Consider the following 23,384-nt stretch of genomic DNA (forward strand, 5'->3'; position numbering starts at 1 on the left):
TGTTAATTTTATAGCCTGACACATTACTATATTGCCTGATGATTTCCAAAAGCTTCTTGCTGGATTCCTTAGGTTTTTCCATGTATACTATCATGTCATCTGCAAATAAGGAGAGTTTGACTTCTTCTCTTCCAATCTGTATGCCTTTAATTCCTTGCTCCTGCCTGACTGCTATGGCAAGACTTCCAAAACTATGTTGAATAGTAATGGTGATAGTGGGCAGCCCTGTCTAGTACCTGATCTGAGGGGAAATGCTTCCAGTTTTTCACCATTGAGTATGATGTTGGCTGTAGGTTTGCTATATATAGACTCCACTATCTTCAGGAATTTTCCATCTATTCCCATTTTTTGTAGTGTTTTGATCATAAAGAGATGTTGTATTTTGTCAAAGGCTTTCTCTGCATCTATTGATATGACCATGTGGTTTTTGGTCTTGCTTTTGTTGATGTGGTGGATCACATTGATTGATTTACGTATATTAAACCAACCTTGCATGCCTGGGATAAACCCCACTTGGTCATGATGAACAATCTTTTTGATATACTGCTGTATCCGGTTGGCTAGAATTTTGTTCAATATTTTCGCATCTATGTTCATCAGAGATATTGGTCTGTAGTTTTCTTTTTTGGTTGTGTCCCTGTCTGCTTTTGGTATCAGGGTGATGTTGGCTTCATAGAAGCTGGCAGGGAGTATTCCAGTGTCTTCAATCTTCTGGAAGACTTTTAAAAGTAGAGGTATTAGTTCTTCTTTGAAAGTTTTGTAGAATTCATTTGTAAAACCATCTGGTCCAGGACTTTTATTTTTGGGAAGATTTTTGATAACTGTTTCAATTTCATTAGCTGTGATGGGCCTGTTCATGTTATCCACTTCCTCTTTACTTAGTTTTGGAAGTTGGTAGGTATCTAGGAAATCATTCATTTCTTCCAGGTTCTCTAGCTTGGTGGCATATAGTTGTTCATAGAAGCCTCGCATGATATGTTGAATTTCTGCAGTGTCTGTTGTGATTTCTCCTCTTTCATTTACTATCCGATTTATTTGGGTCTTCTCCCTTTTTTGTTTTGTGAGGCTGGCTAAACGTTTGTTGATTTTATTTACTCTTTCGAAGAACCAACATTTACTTTCATTGATCTTTTGTATGGTTTTCCTATTCTCAATGTTATTTATTTCTGCCCTAACTTTAGTAATTTCTGTCCTTCTGGTTGCTTTAGGATTCCTTTGTTGTTCTTCTTCTAGGTCTTTAAGATGTGCAATCAGGCTGTTTATTTGTGCCTTTTCTTGTTTCCTAATGTGTGCTTGTATAGCTATGAACTTCCCTCTTAGGACTGCTTTAGCTGTGTCCCAAATAGTTTGATAGCTTCTGTCTTCATTTTCATTGAACTCTCGAAACATTTTGATTTCTTCCTTGATTTCCTCTTTGACCCAGAAGTTGTTAAGAAGTGTACTGTTGAGCTTCCACATTTTGGCACTGTTACTAATCTTTTGTTGATTGTTAAGTGTTAGTTTAATTCCACTGTGGTCTGAGAAGATGCTTGGGATGATTTCAGTGCTCTTGAATAGGCTGATGCTGTCTTTGTGGCCTAACATATGGTCTATCCTTGAGAATGATCCATGTGGATTTGAGTAAAATGTGTATTCCAGTTTCTTGGGATGAATGACTCTGAAAATGTCCAATAGTTCTAGTTTATCTATCTCTTCATTTAGCTCCCTTATGTCTTTACTGATTTTCTTCCTGGATGATCTGTCAAGTTGAGAGAGTGGGGTGTTGAAGTCCCCTACTATGATTGTGTTACTGTTAATATATTGCTGTAGCTCTTTCAGTAGAAGTTTGATGTATTTAGATGGCTTCTCATTGGGTGTATAGATGTTAATAATTGTTAAGTCCTCTTGATTGACTGATCCTCTGAGCATTAAGTAGTGTCCATTCCTATCTTTTTTAATCTTATCTATTTTCAAGTCTATCATGTCAGATATGAGAATAGCTGTTCCTGCCCTTTTTTGTGGGCCATTGGCTTGTATGATAGTTTTCCATCCTTTCACTTTAAGTCTGTGTTTGTCTTGTTGTGTTAGGTGAGTTTCCTGTAGACAACATATTGTTGGGTTGTATTTTCTGATCCATCTTCCTACTCTGTGTCTTTTAATAGGTGAATTCAGGCCATTGACATTTATTGATATCAAAGATTGAAGATATTTTAACGCCATTCTTGTAGAGTTTTAGAGTGTTTTGATATATGTCCTATTTGTGGTGGTCTGACTATTTATAGGAGACCTTTCAGAACTTCTTTCAGGGCAGGCTTGGTGATGGTTGCTTCCTTCAACTGTTGCTTGTCTGAGAAGGTTTTGATGCTTCCATCTAGTCTGAATGACAATCTAGCAGGATATAGTATTCTTGGCTGAAAGCCTTTCTCATTGAGCACTCGATAGATATCTTGCCATTCTCTTCTGGCCTGTAGTGTTTGTATGGAGAAGTCTGCTGCTAATCTTATGGGTTTTCCTTTGTAGGTGACTCTTTGTTTTTCTCTTGCAGCCTTGAGGATCCTTTCTTTATCCTTATTCCTTTCCAATCTAAGTATGACATGTCTTGGTGTCTTTAGGTCTGGGTTAATTCTGTTTGGGACCCTCTGGGCTTCTTGAATCTTAATGTCTTTGGTGTTGTCTAGACTAGAGAAATTTTCAGCTATTATGGCCTGGAGAATGCTTTCTTCCTCCCCTTCTCTTTCTTCCTCTGGTAAGCCAATAATGCGTATATTGTTTCTTTTGAAGTCATCCCATAGGACTCTGTTGTTGTTTTCAGCATCTCTTAATCTCTTTTTGAGATCTCTTACTTCTTTTTGAGTTGTCTCTAATTCATCCTCAATCTTGCTAATTCTGTCTTCAGCCTCATTGATTCTATTCTCTCTGCCCTCTACTGCTTTCTGGAGTTCATCTATTTTGTTGCCCTGCTCTGATACTGTTTTAGCTTGTTCAGCTAGTTGCCTTCTTAGCTCAGCGATTTCAGCTTTCAGCTCTCTAATAACCATGAGATTATTAGAATTTTCTTCCATATTCTCATTTGTTGTTCCTGCATTTCTGATTACAATTTTTTCAAATTCTTTACTCACTCCTGTTATTATTTCCTTGGCTAATGTTTGGATGTTGAACTCGTTGTTTTGTGCTTCACCCTCTGGAGGACTTTTAGCTGGACTCTTGTCCTGGTTCGAGTCTCCAATATTTTTTCTTGTTGTTTTAACCATTTTATATAAGTTAACAGTTTTTTCAATCCCTGAGTTAGAGTTCAGTGGTGTAAAAGCCTTTTTTTTTTTCCCCTGTAGGCTATGGGAGCCTGAGGGCTTTTAAACTATCAATAGGCTTCTTAGCTTAATCACTGACTCCTGACCAAGAGATAAAGCAGGGTGTGGCAGATATAATCCAGTGGTTATGCAAAGAGACTTTCACAGCCCCTCAGCTATGCCACCGAGGTATAGGTCTTCTCCTGAGTTTCCCGGTTAGATCTCTGTACCCTGGTGTCCCTCCCTGTTGCTGCTCCAGATTCTGAGGGTAGAAGCAATGGAGACTCAGAGTTGCACTTGGTGAGTCTCTGGGGAGTCCTTTCCTCCCTTCAGCTGTCCCCTTGTTGGTGGAGCAGACTGGAGGTGGTGTCTCCACTGACAAACTGTCGAACTGTTAGCAGTCACTTAATCTCTCCTTAGGCCCCTCTCTCCTCTCTGTCACCAGCCACGTGTGTTTGTACTCACGGGTGATTTACCGGGTTTCTGTGGTCATTCTAGTCCTGTCTTGTTTCGGTCCGGGTGGTCTCCTTTGGTATTCCTAGTTGATCCGGGAGAGGAGAGGAGAGGAGAGAAAGTCCTTAGATGATTTTCAAATCTTCCCCCTAACTTTCTTTCTACCTTTTTGTTTCTTGTCCAGCCACACTGTTGGCCACTGATGGCAGACTCTTCTCCAGGTAAGTATTGGATTCTACCAGGTTGAGTTATGTCTCATTCAGGAGATATTAAACCAGGGTTGGTATCAAAGAGATTAAAACCAAAGACGTAAAGATTTACAGTGGATAATGGAATTTTATAACCAAGAATGAGACCATGGACTGAGTTTTCATAGTTCACTGCTCAAAGGCATCCATAAGCCAGAGGATACGTTCAATGGAACTTGTATTCGAGTCAGGGTGCAAAACTACTTAAAAGATTAATATGGCACCAGCTTTAATCCCTGCAGGAGCTTCCTGGAATCAGCTCGATCCTGCCAGCTACTGGATCTTGGCTGCAGTTTAGCTTCCAGCAGCATGACTGGTGGAACCAACAAGACTAGTTCAAGGTAAGTGCCAAAGTGAGCAGGATTAGAAACGTGAAGAATAACAGAGACAGAAAAGAGGAGAAAAGAACTACAAACCATTGTGCTTTTTCCCCCCTAAGTTATCTCACTGGAGATTTTTTTTTTTTTGCTCTTTTTTTTTATTTATTTAAGAAAGGATTAATTAACAAAACCATAGGGTAGGAGGGGTACAACTCCACACAATTCCCACCGCCCAATCTCACTGGAGATTTTATGTAGTCACATACTTGAGAAGTATGACTAGATATGGGCATGAAAACACTCCCGAAATTTGACAAATTTTTGTAGTAAAGCCCATCTTAAATCACTAATAAAAACACATAGTCATAAAATAAAAAGAGTAGTAAGAATGCAGAAAATCCTGATGTTCTGACAGGATATGTGTAAAATATTGAGGTTTCTCTTCCAATTGAACCTGTACCCCTGAAAGTATAATACCTGTGTCATCACATCCCTGGACTTACAGTGGGTGCTCATTGAGTAACATATTGACTAAGAGATGGATTAAATCAGTAGATAGTGAATTCATCCCCATGAATTTTGTTTCCCCAATTCAAGACATGAAATGACTGGGTAGGGTTTGACACACAGAAAGAACTTGTCCCCAGAAGTTCAATAATATTATGATGTGGGTGAAAGGTTTTATCATTATTATTTAATAATATATCATAAAAACTAGTACAATGAAGGAATCGACCTCTCAAATTCAGAATTTGAACATAGCTATATTAGTACATTTTTATCCTCAGGGTGAATATAAAAGCATTTATACCTTTATGCTAATTGTCTTGAACAACTACTGGGGAAACGAGGTGACAAGTTGCAAAGTGCTTGACAAAAGATGGCTATATTACACTATGTGGAAGTACAATTTGATAGTTAGTCAAGATACTTTATAAGTATCTTGTGCTTGAGTTTTCAAACATTCACCTGCAATCAGTTGTTCAAAGTACTATGACAGACTCTCATGCAATTTTTAAACCAATCCTAGATAGTATTTCTCATATTTCAAACAGAAACTTAGGCTCAGAGAAACAAAAGCTTTTCTTGCAGTGACCCCAGAAGGTAGAGAAATCCCCAGAAACTTTTCTTTCTCTCCTTACTTTCATTCTATACTCTGGATTATTTCGTGCCTTAAAATTCCCACTGGTTTCACAAACTCTCTTTTTTAGCATCTCGGAGATTCTGGACAAGGTGCAAGAAGATGCAGAAGATGTCCTTTTCAGTTTGGGCTTTGGCCAGGAAGACCACAAGGACACTTCTCGGATTCCTGCCCGATTTTTCACCACCCCATCCCAAGCCAAAGGGATTGATTTTCAGCTCTTCCTGAAGGCCCAGGTGCGGAGGATTGAGATGGAGGACCCTTGCCTTATGCTGGCCAGTGAGTATCACTGCAGATCTGGGCACTACTCCTCACCCAGTCTCCAGACAGAAACAACAGGGATTTGCCCCCTATGTTATCTTTGTGAAGACAGAAAACATTGAAATCTGGGGATAGGCACTGGCACACCTGATTTGCTTAACACACTACAGTACTCAAAGACACACTTTCAAGTCCCTGGTCCCGACCTGCAGAGAGACAGCTTCATAGAGTGTTGAAACAGGGCTGCAGGTGTCTCTCTCTCTCTCTCTCTTCTATCTCCCTCTCTCCTCTCAATTTCTTTCTGTCTCTATCCAATAATAAATAAAAATTTTAAAAAATAAAATGACTTTAATTTTAAAAAAGAATTAAAAAGAGAGAGAGAACATTGACATCTACTCCTGTCCTTTAAAGAAAAGATACCAACAAACATCATCTCTCTATTACTTTCTTTAGGCTTTTCTTGCTGAATCAAATCATAGCAATGACTGACTATTATTCCCATTTTGGAATTATTGAATCTTCGTGTATAGCCAATACATTAAATTACTTTAAACTTAGGGGAGTGTTTCTCTAAATTAAATATGTTAAATTGGCCAGGGAGTTTATAAATCATTTAGATTTATAAGATTTTCTTCAAGGGCAGAAGTAGGTAGCATAATGCTTATGCAAACATATTCTCATGCCTGAAGCTCCCAGGTCCCAGGTTCAATACCCCATGTCACCAGAACTGAGCAGTTCTCCGACAAAATAATAATAATAAATTAAATATTACATTTTTTAAAAGTTCATAGTCATAGCTAGTTAAAAAATTCTTCAAGTGAGGGAGTGACTCATATTATTTAAAATAAGTGCACAAATGGTTCTTACAAGTGATACCTTGAACCTCATAAAAGAAGCAGTGTTCAAGATATCCTGATACCATTTAAGGCAAGGTATGAAAGGACCTTGTTAAAGAGTAAAGGACTTGATTTGTTCTGTGTGTTAAAATACATTTTAGATTACATTCTAATTTTTCTCTCTACTTACACATTGATTATTTTTTTGCACAAGATTGAATTTAAATTTCAGTAAAACTAATTTCCTAAACTCTACCTGCTGAAATAAGGATTATGGGCATCCTCACAAGTCCCTTAGATGATCTTAATTCACACTAAAGTTTGAGAAGGATTTATCATACTTTATGTGCCAGGTCCATAATGAAATGTCAAATTCAGGCAGGGCTTCTGATAGACAAGGAGAATAAGATTCTTGCCTTTAGTAAAGTTCCCATTGACAAGATTACAGTGCTCTTCAAATACGTGCATGTGAACTATCAAAGGATATTATTAAAATGTTTGGGAAAGGGGCTGGCCAGTGGCACATTTGGTTGAGTGCACCAAACACAGTGCACAAAGACACACACAGAAGGGAAGTTTCACAAGCAGTAAAACAGGCCTGCAGGTGTCGCTCTTTCTTTCTCATTATCTATATCCCTCTACACAGTTTCTCTCTGTACTATCTAATAAAAAAGAAAGAAAAAAAAATATCTGCCAGGGATGGTGGATCCATCCTGCAGATACAGAGCCCCAGCGATAACGCTAGTGGCTATTTAAAAAAATTTTGGGGATGCAGCCCAGAAATCTGAATTTATTACAAGTCCCCAATCAGAGTAGTTGTTACAGAATTGTTGATCATACATTGAGAAGCAAAAGTCTAGTAGAGAGGATATAATCTGCCTAAATTTCTCCAGCCTAGTACTTTCTGTCTCTCAAATTTGTTGCCACCAAGAGGTTTTTACAGTACTAAATTTCTGGTACTAAGAAAAGTATGTTGGTCAGGAGTCGGGCAGTAGTGCAGCGGGTTAAGTGCACATGGCACAAAGTACAAAGACAGGATCCCGATTCAAGCCCACGCTCCCCACCTGCAGGGGGGTCGCTTCACAAGAGGTGAAGCAGGTCTGCAGGTGTCTATCTTTCTCTCCCCCTCTCTCTTTTCCCCTTCTCTCTCCATTTCTCTCTGTCCTATCCAACAACAATAATAACTACAACAATAAAACAACAAGGGCAACAAAAGGGAATAAATAAATATAAAAAATTAATTAAAAAAAGAAAGCATGTTGGTCTATGCCTTTTTTGTACTGTTTGTCATCTAAAGTAAACAGTGACAGAAGTCACTGTATAATATTACTGAAAGCCAAACAGATATAGGGAGCCTGGTGTTGGTGTACCTGGTTAAGTACACATACCATCATTCACAAGGACCTGGGTTCAAGCCCCTATTTCCCAACTGCAGGGGGGATGCTTCATGAGTGGTAAAGCAGGTCTGCAGGTGTCTGTATTTCCTTTTCCCTCTCTATCTTTCCCTCCTCTCAGTTTCTCTCTGTCCTATTTAATAAAAATTAGAAAGAATACTAGGGGTATGGATTCACCTTCCAATACCCATGTCTAGCACAGAAGGAATTACAGAAGTTAGACTCCCATGTTTTGCACCCCAAAAGGAATTTTTGTTCATACTTCCAGAAGGGTTTAAAAAAAAAAAAAGGGGAAGCTACCAGTGGAGGAGGAGATGGGATACAGAACTCTGGTGGTGGGAACTGTACCTATTATACCCCTTACAATCTTGTAAATCATTTTTAAAATCACTAATAAAAAAATTTTAAAGAAGAAAACAAATAAATAAATAAATAAAAAGTAGAAATAAGGAGAAAAAAAACTGTGAGCAGTAGGTTGATAGTGCCAGCTCTGAGCCCCAGCAGTAATCTTGGTGGTAATAATAATAATAATAATAATAATAATAATAAGTAATAGGTATACTCAATTGAAAATATAGAAAACCCCCTCATCTCATGTAGAATTAATTTATGATTAATGTAAAATATCTACTCAGGCAGTCAAGATCAAGTCAAAGAGGGGAGGCTGGGTGTCTGAAATCTAGGGAGAAGCACTAGTGGGGAAGTTGGCAGCTCCTTTATGAATTTTGAACTTATGGAAGGATAAGGAAAAGAAATGCAAGAAATAATTGACCTTGACTCACTATCTTCAATCTGTGTGCCCAGGTAGGTTTAGGCAGGTGCAAACACTGGCTGCCACTGCCGACGCCTTCTTCTGTCTTTACTCCTATGTTTCGAAGACACCTGTCCAAAAGTTCACACCATCCCACGTGTTCTGGAATTGTAACCCAACCGATGTGCCTTCCATCAGGATTCTGCCTCCAGAACCTGAACCCCACTCTCCCAGAGAGCGTCTCCGGAAAGCCATCTCTAAGATGTGCCTGTATACAAGTCCTCGAGACAGGTTATCACCAACCCACAGTTCTCCCCAGAGAAATAGTTTAGACCAAGTGGTGTGGGAAGTGATGGACAGAGTCAGAGAAGAGAAGCTGATCCTTCAGCAAGATACTGAGTTTGGACCAGGTCCACAAGAAGGTCCAGTGACCCCCACACTGCCCACGTCTTCCTGTCCGTGTATCTGCTGCCTTGGAGAGGAAATGCAACAGGCAAAGTCCACAGAGCAAGTGCTATCACAGACTCTGGATTCTAATCCCAAGGCACCCTGCTGTACACATTTGCTGCCCATAGCAGGACTACACTGGCGTACAGACCCTGCACAGGTAAAGAGAGATCTGTGGAGTCTGCAGGCCACCAATAATGAAACTTGTTTAGCCAAGGATGAGACATTCTGGAAAAGAAAGAGCAGAGCAAGAAAGAGCCTATTTCAGCAGACTACCATGGATGGGAAGGTTAGATCACTGGACCTGTCTGTCATCCAGCAGAAATGGAAGAAGAGCCCAGAGAGACCAGAACTGCCTCAATCTCCAACCCAGCTGTTACAGGACACATTTGACTTGGAGGAGGTGAGTGGGGTGGAGGTGAATGAGAGGGAAGGGCCCTGGATTTTTGACCTGGAATTAAAAGAATGCAGGCTTCCTTTTCCACCAATCCTTGAGTTACATTCAGAAGCCTTTGGGAATGGGTTGAGAGAATAAGCCCAGCTAAAGAGTGTCCAGGATTCGGGTGGGGGTAAAGCATAATGGTTATGCACAGAGACTCTCATGCCTGGGGCTCTAAAGTCTCAGGTTCAGTCCCCTACATTACCATAAACCAGAGCTGAACAAGTGCTCTGGTAAAAAAAAAAAAAAAAAGTGTCCAGGTTTCCAAGGCTGCTTTTTCAATTTCTCACCTGATTTAAACTTTATTGAGTTTATTGTCAAGCACACCTGCCCTATTGTTTGTGAGTTATGACAGTCATACTCACTGCAGCTGGCTTTATACAAAGCAGAACATTGATAAATATTATCTTCTGCCTTGTCAAATTTGTGCCACAAAGACCTGTGGACACAGGTCTGGAATTCTCAGACTCAGAAGGACTCTATGCTATATGTGATTGTATGAACAGGACCAGCCCCACTGTCTCAAAGAATTCCTTCCCTGCACATGTCTGTCTACATACAAGGGACTTGGCACACTTTTGTGCACATCCCAGTGTGCATATCCAAATGCCGTCATATACCATTAGCTACCAGTTGGGCATAATTAATGCAGGAAGTACAGAGCTCAGACCTTGAGAGAAGAGACACCAGTAAAAACCAATGTAGGTCATTTGGACCATTTGAGCAGCACAGTTGGGGATTCTGGGTAATCATTACAATGTCTAAAAGAGTAGCACAGAGTCCAGATGGGCATATGTTTTAGGCCCACCAAGTCTTCATTCCCTTGACTCTCTTTTTTTTCCCCCTCCATGATTATCACTGGGACTCAGGATAGTCATGACAAATTCACTGCTCCTGGTAGCCTTTTTAAATTTTTTTTTCCATTTTATTTGATAAGACAGAGAGAAATGGAGATAGGAGGGGAAGATAGAAAAAGAGAGAGAGAAAGATAGACCCTTGCAGACCTGCTTTGCAGCTTGCGAAGTGTCCCCTCTTCAGGTGGGGAGCAGGGGCTCCAACCCGGGATCTTTGTGCCGGTTCTTGCAGTCCATACTATGTTCATTTAACCAAGTGTGCCACCACATGGCCTCTTCCTTGATTCTCTAAAATGCAGGATTCTTCTTGCTTGGATCTGTAGACAGTATTACCATCAAATGCTGAGGTGTCCTTGTTTTCTCCTGAATCCTTGCCACAAAGAAAAATCATGATGGGGCGGAGGGTAGATAACATAATGGTTATGCAAACAGACTCTCATGCCTGAGGCTCCAAAGTCCAAGGTTCAATCCCCCATACCACCATAAGCCAGAGCTGAAGAGTGCTCTGGTAAAAAAAAAAAAAAAAAAAAAAAGGAAGGAAGGAAAAAGAAAAAAAGAAGTCATGATGACTTGCAATCTTATGTGTCCTCTCTCACTGAATGTAGGGCTGTACCTCAGCTTCTGCCCTCCTCACTACAGGCTTCCTGCCACAAGAGAAACTGCCAAGTCATTCAAGTACAGTCAGCCTCTTTCCACGATAGCTGCCTGCTGTCCTGTACTTTCCCCACTGTTGGCTCTGACTGAGTTATGTTGGGATATTGGTTTCAGGTGCAAAGCAACAATGAGGAGGACTGTTTACAGCCCAGCAGATCCAGACAACCCAACCTGTACCAGAAATTTGCTCTGCAAGATTCAAGAAGTGAGTCTGTCTCATAAGCAGTGGTTCTCAAGTCTGACTGCACATTGTAATCACTAATCACTGGGGGGAAGGGTATATCTGTGATAAAATATCTCACATCCTGCCATTCTGACTTAGTGGCACGGAAACCAGTAACTGATTTTTTAAAGCCATATAAAACATCTCTATAGAAGCTACATAAAAGCATCTCTAGATCAGGGTTCTCAGACTTTAGCATCAGAATCACCTGAAGAGAATGTTAAAATACAAATGGATGGGAGTCAGGCGGTAGCACAGCGGGTTAAGTACAGGTGGCGCAAAGCACAAGGACCGGCATAAGGATTCAGGTTTGAGCCCCGGCTCCCCACCTGCAGGGGAGTCACTTCACAAGCAGTGAAGCAGGTCTGCAGGTGTCTGTCTTTCTCTTCTCCTCTTTGTCTTCCCCTCCTCTCTCCATTTCTCTCTGTCCTATACAACAACAACAACATCAATAACAACTACAACAATAAAACAACAAGGGCAACAAAAAGGAAAAAAATAAATATTAAAAATTATAGCTCTTTGGCTGCGGCTTCTCCTGGTCAGGCTCCAGGCATCCATCTGCCATGTCTACTTCTCCTGGGAACTGAACATGTGTGACTCTGCTAGCTGCCACCAGCTTCCAGATGATACCATGATGCCATGCTGAATTCCCTGGGCAGACGACCCTACCAATGTGTCCTGGAGCCCCACCTCCCCAGATCCCTGCCCCACTAGGGAAAGAGAGAGACAGGCTGGGAGTATGAGTTGACCTGCCAATGTCCATGTTCAGTGGGGAAGCAATTACAGAAGCCAGACCTTCTACCTTCTGTACCCTACAATGATCCTGGGTCCATACTCCCAGAGGGATAAAGAATAGGGAAGCTATCATGGGAGGGGGTTGGATATAGAGCGCTAGTGGTGGGTATTGTGTGTAATTGTACCCCTCTTATCCTGTAGTCTTGTCAATATTTACATTTTATAAATAATTTTTTAAATTATAAAAAAATAGCTAATAAAAAAATATAAATGTTTAGACCCTAGCTCTCAGAGTTTCTGACTAAATAGGTCTGGATAAGTTCAGAAACCTTGCATCTCTAACAAGTTCCCAAGTGATTCTGGTTGTCACAGTATGGGAGCTACAGTACTGAGAGAAATTCTCTACAGACCTGTTGTGCCCTATTGATGTTAGTCAACTGTGCTGGTGACAGTGGAAGACACAAGAAGGGTCAGGAGGGGAGACTGATACAGAAAGAGACTAGTTTGGGATTATCCCACGTGGTGGGTGACTTAATGCAGTAGCTCTTTGTACTTGGTGGAGCCTATGTGATCCAGAAAGCCACAGACTTTCTCTTTTATATAAAATTTTCCCTACTTTAATATTAATATATAATAATTCTATGTCCTGGGTACTTTATGGGGATTAGGTCATTTAGTCCTATAGTATAATTTTTGTTTCTCAATTTATATTAATGATATTTGGATATAGTTATTTTTAGACCAAAATAAATTCTGAAAAGAGACTATGAGATTGGAAGTAGAAACAGAAGGGAAATAACTGGAGAATGCATCATAGTTATGCGAAAAGACGTTGATGCTTGAGGCACCAAAAGTTCCCATCAACACCATAAACCAGAGTTGAGCAGTATTCTGGAAAATAATAATAATGATAATAATAATAATAATAATTTTAATCTGGAAAACACCAGAGGAAGTCAGGCACTATTTCTTTTATCTGAGAGGGAAGAGAAAAAAAGAAGGCTCCCAGAAGTAGTAATGTGCACATGTAAGTTAGAAAAGAAGTGAGTGCAAGACCATAGACGTGAATAAAAGTGGGCAAGAAATAAAAATTACACATATATATGTATATGTACATATATATATTCAACTCATATCTACAACCTTAGGAGAACTATGGCATTTTCTGCGGGTGAGAGATGAGGAACACAGAACTCTGGTGTTGTTATACCCTACTGTCTTCTACTTTTGTAGAGTGCTAATATAAATAAATAAACATACAAAATTTAAAAAAAGAGAGAGGAGGGAAGAATAAACTCATGAGAATGTTATGATTAAATATCTGCCTGATTTATAGTCCATACCAAGGAAGTTTTATGTCTGTTGGGGAACTATAATTAAAGTGATATATTTTGGCACCCAAGAAAGCCAAGAAGTTATCAGAGAAAGAAAAAAAAATCTTTTTTTTTCATAATCATTGAACCAAAGCAAAATATGCACAACAGGCAATAATCTCAAGAGACTGCAACAATAGAAGGAAGCCTTATTATTTTATATAGTCACATAGATACAATCTGTTACATACATCTATTACATAAATACCAAAATAAGCAATAGCAAGCTAGTTCTCAAGTAAGAAGACTTGGTGGCATCTACAGTTTAGCTGGTAACTATTGATATGTTGGTCAACTGCATTAGCCAAGAAATGCCAAGATTGCTGAGTGCCAGGACTATGTGACTATAGTAAAGGCATCCCAACTGCCTTTATCCAAAAGAAAAACAAAACCTCAAGTGTTTGTAACCGAAGATAGTTTTGTGAGTAGAGCCAGACGCGTACCCTCCTACCATGCCCTAGAGACTGGGAGATAGGGTTGATGTCTTGACAATTATATTCAAAGCAAGACTTCCATATTTCCTTTTAAATTGTTTTTTAATATTTTTGTTTATTTGATAGATCCACGGGAAAAAAAACTGAAATGGAAGGAGGAGATAGACAGACAGATAGATAGATGACAGATAGATAAGAGAGAGACTGCAACACTGCTTCATCACTCATGAAGCTTTCCCCCTACAGGTAGAGACTGAGGGCTGGAACCAGGCTTCTGGCACATTCTAACATATATACTTGACAGGGTGTGTCACCACCTGGCCCCACTTCCATATTCCTGAAATAATGTTAGAACTCAGTCCAAGGTATAAGATGTAAAACTGGTAGTGGTTTTATAAATTTCTCTAGCATTGCTCACCAATGCATGTAGGAGAATAAGAATTAAAATATATGTGTACTATCTATACTTAATATAGAAAGGTGAGAAGTGGTCAGACAGTGGCACATGTGGTAGAATATGCATGTTGCCATACCCAGTGACCCAGGTTCAAGCCCCAGACCCTACCTTTACAGAAGTAAAACAGTGCTTCAGGTGTCTTTCTTCCTTCCTTTCTTTCTCTCTCTCTTTAGTCCTATCTGCCTCTTCCCTCTTAATTTCTCTGTGTTCTATCAAGTAAAAAAAAGAAAAAAGGGAAAATGACCATCAGGAATGGTGGATTCATTGTGTAGGCACTGAAACCCAGTGCAGTCCTAGTGGCAAAAAAAAAAAAAAAAGGAAATAGTAAAATAAGAAGTGACCCCTTAAAAATCTACTATATGGTGAGCCCATCAGAAACATGGTCACATAACTTTTTATACTACTGCTGCTGTGAATAACTTTAAGTATTACTTTTATGGTAGTGTTAAACATTTCAACAGGTTAAATATGACTTTCTAACTGTCTCTGTATCCAGAGTTGTCTCAAAAATGTATGATGTGTTTCTTTCTGATTCCATTGTAGGCTTTCTCCACCACCACCAGAGCACATGCTCTGACAGCTGTGACTTTAACGAAGACCCCAGTTCCCACCTCTTCTTACAGGAGGCTGTATTGCCCCCAACATCCAATTCCTGCTCTCTGGCCATAAAAACACCAGAATTTAGTAGGAGAAAGGAAGCCTGGTGCACTGGGGAGAAGACCAAGCTGGGAGACTTGGAATCTACATCATGATGCTTTAAAAACTCCATGCACAGCGAAAGGTGTTTGGCACCTTCTGTCATATTTCTGTGTGTTAGATTCGCGACTGTGTTGATTTTAGAATGCATGGCCAATGGTAACAGGACAAAGACTTCATTTTCTCCCAAGCTTTGACTCAACCTGTGATGTCTAGAGGATTTAAGAATGGTCACATTTGGGAAGCAAAGGATGCTACTGGAATTCTCTAAGAGTTCAAATCAAATGAGAAAGGAAAAAAAGTCTCATCTTCAGTCTCAGAACCTTCAGTGCCACTTGAAAAGGGTTTCCTTCTGAGTTCCTGTTCATCAGTATATTCTCCCAATTAAATTCCACGTGACCTTGCAGAATACCAGAGGTCTGTGTTGCTGTTGTCCTTGCTGTTTATCCTCTTAGAGGTCTTTTCTGAGGAGACGTACTTGAAGCCTTGATTTAAGACAAGGTTTCCTTCTATCTCAAATTTTGTATCTTGATAGAAAAAAAAGAAGTGGGTTCAGGATCCCTCTTTGGATCATTGTAAAAAAAATAATTCAGGAGTTTCTGCTGGCAGAAAATATTACAAATAATATATATATATATATTTTTTAAATCTTGGAATGTTTTAATAATGCATCCACAGTTACTGTTTGTGTTAATAAGAAAATAATTTGCCAACAAAAAGGGCTCCCCTGGGTAGTATGTGGCCATCTTAAGACATTTCTCTCCCTAGAAAGTTTTAGTAGAGAGATCGAAGTGACACACACGCACACATGCACACTACTTCCTGACACAGCTCTGTGATGCCGTGAGGTCATCACTCACCTAACCTATCTGTCTCCCACACTCAGCTCTACATTCTGTTTAGATGGTGCAAAGGCTCTAAGTATGCTCATGCTGCTCCCTCAGTGCCCAGTTAATGTTCAGAACAAACAGAAAGAAGGTGGAATTTCAACACAACGTGAAGGGAGTGCAGGGTGTTTCCTATGGAGCAACTGGCATCAGCAGGACTGTTAAGCTGAAGCTGGAAGGGGGCTGACATTACTGTTATTTAAATAGTGCTAGAGGTCTAGGGAGATGGCACGACGATTATACAAAAAGACTTTTACACCTGAGACTCTAAAATAATAGATTCAATCCTCTGCACCACCATAAACTAGAGCTGAGCAGTGCTCTTGTAAAGAGAAAAATATATACATATAAATACACACACACATATCCATTTAGAACCTGAATGCACACACACTTACTTATGTGAGCACTATCCAACTTGAACTATCTCCAAACACCTTGACTTTAAGAGCCATTCATGGTTTCCTTTCTTCCCTGGGCTAGAAGCTTGGGAAATTGTGTGTGTAGAGTGCAGGGCTGAGATTACTGAGGCTCCACAGGCACTGGGTTGGTCCCGTGGCTTCTCTCCTGACTCCCATGAAACTGTCATTTAACTCCTCTGCCCTATGCAAATAGCTCTTAAATATGGAGACAGTGGAGAGCACTGTGCAGAAACCTGCCTGGCAGGTACTTGGACCAAACTGGAAACCACTTGCTGAGAAAATTAATTTCCCCCAGAGCCACACTGGATCTGATTCAAAATTTCAAAAGATACAATAGCAGCCCTGGTTTTTGCCTCCAGGCTGGAGAATGTACTCCTGGCAATTGTCAGCTCTCCCCAGATCCATTTCATGGCACATTAAGCCATAGGAATTTAGTGGCCTTTTGTCCTCATGAAAAGTTGGGATTTAAATTGATTTTTGCCAAACTAAAGGACAGACGTTGCCATGGATTGCTTAGTACTAGAGCAATGGGTGTGTATTCCTTGGGCCAAAGGCTGTTTCATGACAAAGCCACAAACCTTATGCTTATCTTCTTCACTATCTCAGTCATTCATCAAAAACTGAATAAATAAATACATTTAACAGTATTATAGATAATAACTTGAAGCCACCACAGTCTGGGCAGGGACAAATTATAATGATTTGTAAAAAAAAAATAAATCTAACTTTGTAAAAGAGTAATTCAGCCTGCAGACCTGGAAACTGCCATTTTTAATCTCCACATCTAAAAAATGGAAGAACTTTATTTACATGAACTGAACCAGCCTGTGGGGTCTGAGAACTGGTCTTCAAATTCCACCTAGGCACTGGGAAAAACAACAGGTGATTCACTGGAGAAGAGGCAGACACTTGATAAAAGAAGAAAAAGGACCTGCTGGCTTGGAAATGGACATTTGCAAAAATAGGTAAAGAAAATGAAAGAAAGAAAAGGACCTCCTCTTCCTCTCGTGGTCTGGGAGCTTCGAACGCAGTTTGCATACATGACAAAAATGAGTCATATACTGAGGGACCAATGAAACTACACATAGGAGAGACATCAAAACACTTCTTAAAGCAGGTTACAAAAAAAAAAAAAAGAAGACTTGGGAGAAGTAGCTCTGGGATTTGGTGTATCTTCACTTTCAGTTTAGCAGTAGCTATATCTATATGTTTTTATCTATATATTTTTTTCTGGCACAAATGAAATTATGAGGCTCTTAAGGGTCATCAACAGGTGAATCTAGAGATGCCATCGAGATGATAATATTTTAGCTCTTTCAACTGGTGAAACCCAGAAGAGACTTGTCTGCCCAGGATTCATCCCCCATGGAGATGCAGGGGTGACTTGTCCATATATATAACCCATGAAATTTGTGCTGTTGGACTGATTTTCTGTGCAGAAGACTGAAGCTTGGTGAAGGGAACATTGCTGAGGCCTGACCTCCTACCCACATGGAAAAAACTTACTCACTCAGAGTAAGGGTGACTGGCAGAAGAACAGATTCCTTCACTCACACAGGAAAAACGTATCTTGCTCCTGCCTTCTTTGGACATACCCAAGAGACTTCCTTGAGGCTCAGTCTTCCCAGGAAATCAGAAATATCCCTGAATATATCATAAAGACGACCAGTCTTCCCATGCTGCTAAAGATAGCCCTGAACCAAGACGGTGTATAAGGCCCACCAGCCTGTCCCAGGGCAGGCTCTTAAGCTTCCCCTAGCTGGACTCTCTTGCTCTCCTGGCCCGGGGCTCTAAAGCTCCCTACACTGGGGCTCTCACTCACCCCTGGCTACTATATGAAAGCTTTCTTTCTTCTACTCACCTGACTCTACTTGTCTCACTTGTTTCTCGCATTTCTAACAAATGCTAAAGATCTCACTCTCTGGTAGAAAAATTGGTTTGAAACTGGTTTCTGTAGTGAAAATGTTTGATTAAAAGGGTATTGAATCATCATGTGAGTCTGTGGCCTCTTTAAACTCTGAAGAACTCCCGTGTGGTAATGGAAGATATTCATCTGTCTAAGGTTTGGGCTAAAATGGTGCCTGTGAAATGTTTCATTGCTCCACAGAGAATATAGCTCTGTCTTATAGATTCCCTTGGGAGGTAGGGGAGAGGCTGTGGTGTGGTCTGCACACATGAAGAGTGCCAGGTGCTGTAGCCGTGCTGGTGACTGGTGAGGAAGAGGTGGCTGAGACATCTGTGCTTGGCTCTGTCTGGGCAGGTCAGCAAGAAGGTGACTGAGCAGGGAGTGTAAGCCAGCCCTGTGCAAAAAGCTACTGTCCAGGGGAGCAGACTATGGTCGCTTGAGCATCCCCCAAACTCCACTTCACTTCGCTGCTTGTCTCTTCTCCTCTGACGTGGTTGGGAGTTTAGTAGCCTGCTGCCAGGTTCACAGGAACTCTTGGTGGTTCCACCTTGCAGTTTCTTTCTTTTCTTTTTTTGGATAGGACAGAGAGAAATCGAGAGAGGAGGGGAAGACAGAGAGTGGGAGAGAAAGACAGACACCTGCAGACCTGCTTCACTGCTTTTGTGAAGCAACTCCCCTGCAGGTAGGGAGCCGGGGGCTTGAACCAGGATCCTTACACCGGTCTTCCACTTTGTGCCATGTGCACTACTGCCCGACTGACCCCTTTTCTTTTCTCTTTTCTTTTTTCTTTTCTTTTCTCTCCCCTTCTCTCCTCTCCTTTTCTTTTTCTCTCCTCTCCTCTCCTCTTCTTTTCTTTTCTTTTCTTTTTTTTCCACCTTGCAGTTTCTCTTACAAATTCCATTCAATTCCATTCAACTTGAATTCCATTCAAAGTCCTGGGTCAAAAGTGCTTATAGAGATGCATCTTAAGCCAGATATTTTTACTCAGTTGTTTTCAGTTGGGCATGTTTTCAATGCCTGGTTGAAAATTTTAAAAATACTTTATTTATTTTAGTGAGAGAGATAAAGACCAGAGTACTGCTCAGTTCTGGTTTATGGTGGTGCTGGTTTATGGTGCTGCTGGGTTTATGGTGGAGCCTCAGGCATGAAATTCTTGTTGCATAACCATTGTGCTGTTTCCCCAGTCCTGAAATAAATTTTTATTTATTTGATTTTATTAGTGATTTAATAGTGACTTACAAGATTATAAGAATGTGTCCTGGAGCTCCACTTCCCCAGAGCCCCACCCTACTAGGGAGGGAGAGAGACAGGCTGGTCACTACCAGTTCAGTGGCCCATGTTCAGTGGGGAAGCAGTTACAGAAGCCAGACCTTCCACCTTCTGCATCCCACAATGACCTTGGGTCCATACTCCCAGAGGGTTAAAGAATAGGAAAGCTATCAGGGGAGGGGATGGGATATGGAGATCTGGTGGTGGGAACTGTGTGGAGTTGTACCCCTCTTATCTTATGGTTTTGTTAATGTCTCCTTTTTTAAATAAATTTAAAAAAGAAATAATATATTTTACTTTAATCCCTCTTTCTGGTTCTAGTCAGGACTAAGTACCCCCCTACGAAAAGGTTTAATAAACTTTTTAAAAATTCCACTCTATCCCACCACCAAAGTTCTGTGCTCCCAACGCCTTCCAGCAGTAACCACCATAGTGCTCCCAAGGTCATAGGTATGGGTTTCTATATATAAGTTTTTAGAGGTGAAAAAAAATGGCTTTTCTTGAGAGGAAAATCCCTGACATTAAAAGTTTGCATCTTGGCAGGAAAGAAAAATCCTGCTTCAAGTGCAGGTTTGAGGCCATTGTTGTCTCAGAATGTGCTGCTGACCCCCTGGGAGCTGATTTTTGTGCCTTAAACAACGACCATTCTAAAAGCAAGGGAGACAAAATCTAACTTTTAAAAAGTACAGTTTGTCACTGGTAAATAATATATCTTGTTCTTTCTTTTTTTTCTTAGCTCCCTTGTTTGCTCATGTTTTAAAGGTAGATGGCCTAGTTTGAGCCATGGCCTCAGGGCAACCCAGTCAGGTGTAAACAAAGGACCCAAAGCCAGTGCTTATTAACTAAGAGGGTAACTGGGAAAAAATTTCTTAGACTTTATAGATTTACTTTGAAAATAAGATACATACCTTAATGTTTTAACATTAAAAAACTTATGTTGTGTTTATGTTGTGTCTGTGTTTACTAGGTTTCAAATAATAGTATTTAAGAAAATTGATTTTGTTTAGTAAATATTTTTTAAATTATTACTTATTTCCTTTTGTTACCCTTGTTGTTTTATTGTTGTAGTTATTATTGCTGTTGTTACTGATGTCGTCGTTGTTGGCTAGGACAGAGAGAAATGGAGAGAGGAGGGGAAGACAGAGGGGGAGAGAAAGATAGACACCTGCAGACCTGCTTCACTGCCTGTGAAGGGAATCCCCTGTAGGTGGGGACCCAGGGGCTTAAACCAGGATCCTTACAGCTGGTCCTTGTACTTTGCAACACTTGCGCTTAACCCACTGCGCTACCGTCCGACTCCCAATAATCTTTTTTTAAGATTTCTTAATATTTATTTATTTCCTTTTTGTTGCCCTTTTTTATTGTTGTTGTTATTGATGTCGTCCTTGTTGGATAGGACAGAGAGAAATGGAGAGAGGAGGGGAAGAGAGAGAGAGGGAGAGAAAGATAGACACCTGCAGATCTGCTTCACCGTTTGTGAAGCGACTCCCCTGCAGGTGGGGAACCGGGGGCTCGAACCGGGATTCTCACACCGTCCTTGAGCTTTAACCTTGCGCTTAACCTGCTGCGCTACCGCCCGACTCCCTTTAGTAAAAAATCTTTATTCTCAAGTTACTGAAGGAAATATGCTGAGACCTGACTCCCTAATGTCATGTCATGGGAAGAGATTCTCTTACTGAAATGGGAAAATTAAAACCCTCACCTACACAGGAATTTATCCCCGTCTACATCAAACATTTTCTTTTTTTTTTTTTTTTTTAATTAACAAAACCATAGGGTAGGAGGGGTACAACTCCACACAATTCCCACCGCCCAATCTCCATATCCCACCCCCTCCCCCGATAGCTTTCCCATTCTCTATCCCTCTGGGAGCATGGACCCAGGGTCATTGAGGGTTGCAGAAGGTAGAAGGTCTGGCTTCTGTAATTGCTTCCTCGCTGAACATGGGCGTTGACTGGTCGGTCCATACTCCCAGTCTGCCTCTCTCTTTCCCTAGTAGGATGGGTCTCTGGGGAAGCTGAGCTCCAGGACACATTGGTGGTGTCTTCAATCCAGGGAAGTCTGGCCGGCATCCTGATGACACCCGGAACCTGGTGACTGAAAAGAGAGTTAACATACAAAGCCAAACAAATTGTTGAGCAATCCTGGACCCAAAGCTTGGAAAAGTGGAGAGGAAGTATTAGGGAGGTACTCACTGCAAACTCTAGTGTACTTCTGCTTTCTTACTTTGGTGCCATACTCCAAACTCAGTCAATTTCTGCTTTGCGTTTCTACTTCTTTTTTTTTTTTACATGCATAACATTCCCCAGATTCCCATTTAGCAATACCACCCCACTATTTCATTCATCATTTTTCATGGACCTGTATTCTCCCCACCCACCCACCCACCCCAGAGTCTTTTACTTTGGTGTAATACTCCAATTCCATTTCAGGTTCGACTTGTGTTTTCTTTTCTAATCTTGTTTTTCAACTTCGGCCTGAGAGTGAGATCATCCCATATTCATCCTTCTGTTTCTGACTTATTTCACTCAACATGATTTTTTCAAGGTCCATCCAAGATCTGCTGAAAACGGTGAAGTCACCATTTTTTACAGCTGAGTAGTATTCCATTGTGTATATATACCACAACTTGCTCAGCCACTCATCTGTTGTTGGACACCTGGGTTGTTTCCAGGTTTTGGCTATTACAAATTGTGCTGCCAAGAACATATGTGTACACAGATCTTTTTGGATGGATGTGTTGGGTTCCTTAGGATATATCCCCAGGAGGGGAATTGCAGGGTCATAGGGTAGGTCCATTTCTAGCCTTCTGAGAGTTCTCCAGACTGTTCTCCACAGAGGTTGGACCAATTGACATTCCCACCAGCAGTGCAGGAGGGTTCCTTTGACCCCACACCCTCTCCAGCATTTGCTGCTGTTACCTTTTCTGATGTGTGACATTCTCACAGGAGTGAAGTGATATCTCATTGTTGTCTTGATTTGCATTTCTCTGACAATCAGAGACTTGGAGCATTTTTTCATGTGTTTCTCAGCCTTTTGGATCTCTTCTGTGGTGAATATTCTGTCCAATTCCTCCCCCCATTTTTGGATGGGGTTATTTGTTGTCTTGTTGTTGAGTCTGGTAAGCTCTTTATATATGTTGGTTATTAAACTCTTATCTGATGTATGGCATGTAAAGATCTTCTCCCATTCTGTGAGGGGTCTCTTGATTTGGGTAGTGGTTTCTTTTGCTGTGAAGAAGCTTTTTAATTTGATGTAGTCCCATAGGTTTATACTTGCCTTAGTCTTCCTTGTAATTGGATTCGTTTCATTGAAAATGTCTTTAAAATTTATGCGGAAAAAAGTTCTGCCAATATTTTCCTCTAAGTATCTTATAGTTTCTGGTCTAACATCCAAGTCCTTGATCCACTTGGAATTTACTTTTGTATTTGGTGAAATACAGTGATTCAGCTTCATTCTTCTGCATGTTTCAACCCATTGTTTCCAACACCATTTGTTGAAGAGACTCTGCTTCCCCCATATAATAGTCTGGGCCCCTTTGTCAAAGATTAGATGTCCATAGGTGTGGGGCCTCATTTCTGGGCTCTCAATTCTATTCCACTGGTCAGTGTGTCTGTTCATGTTCCAGTACCAAGCAGTTTTGATGACAATGGCCCTATAATATAGTTTGAGATCTGGCAGTGTGATGCCTCTGGTTCTGTTCTTTTTTCTCAAGATTGTTTTGGCAATTCTAGGTCTTTTCTGGTTCCAGATAAACATTTGTAGCATTTGTTCTATTCTCCTAAAAAATGTGCTTGGGATCTTGATGGGGATAGCATTAAATTTGTAGATGGCTCTGGGTAATATATTCATTTTGATGATGTTAATTCTTCCAACCCATGAGCATGGAATATCTTTCCACTTCTTTGTGTCTTT

General features: G+C 40.6%; 1 protein-coding gene across 5 annotated transcripts in view; it reads left to right on the forward strand.

Annotated features, from left to right (window-relative positions):
* TESPA1 (thymocyte expressed, positive selection associated 1) overlaps positions 1–15,573 on the forward strand; it is a 46,528-nt gene extending 30,955 nt beyond the window's left edge. The window contains exons 6-12 of one of the 5 annotated variants that reach the window (XR_009550819.1): positions 3,904–3,940; positions 4,195–4,308; positions 5,499–5,707; positions 8,724–9,520; positions 11,016–11,085; positions 11,179–11,269; positions 14,833–14,970. Coding sequence is in view for 4 of the 5 variants with exons in the window: in XM_060195196.1 (XP_060051179.1) it covers positions 3,904–3,940; positions 4,195–4,308; positions 5,499–5,707; positions 8,724–9,520; positions 11,016–11,090; positions 11,179–11,269; positions 14,833–15,041 (1,532 nt within the window). In the remaining variant the exon portion in view is untranslated. Of the gene's footprint in view, positions 1–3,903; positions 3,941–4,194; positions 4,309–5,498; positions 5,708–8,723; positions 9,521–11,015; positions 11,091–11,178; positions 11,270–14,832 lie in introns of all 5 variants that reach the window. The other 4 variants (XM_060195196.1, XM_060195197.1, XM_060195198.1 and 1 more) reach the window with 4 other exon arrangements.
* Positions 15,574–23,384: the final 7,811 nt, after the last annotated feature.

Source organism: Erinaceus europaeus, chromosome 7 (assembly GCF_950295315.1).
Source record: "Erinaceus europaeus chromosome 7, mEriEur2.1, whole genome shotgun sequence".
NCBI classification, from domain to species: domain Eukaryota; kingdom Metazoa; phylum Chordata; class Mammalia; order Eulipotyphla; family Erinaceidae; genus Erinaceus; species Erinaceus europaeus.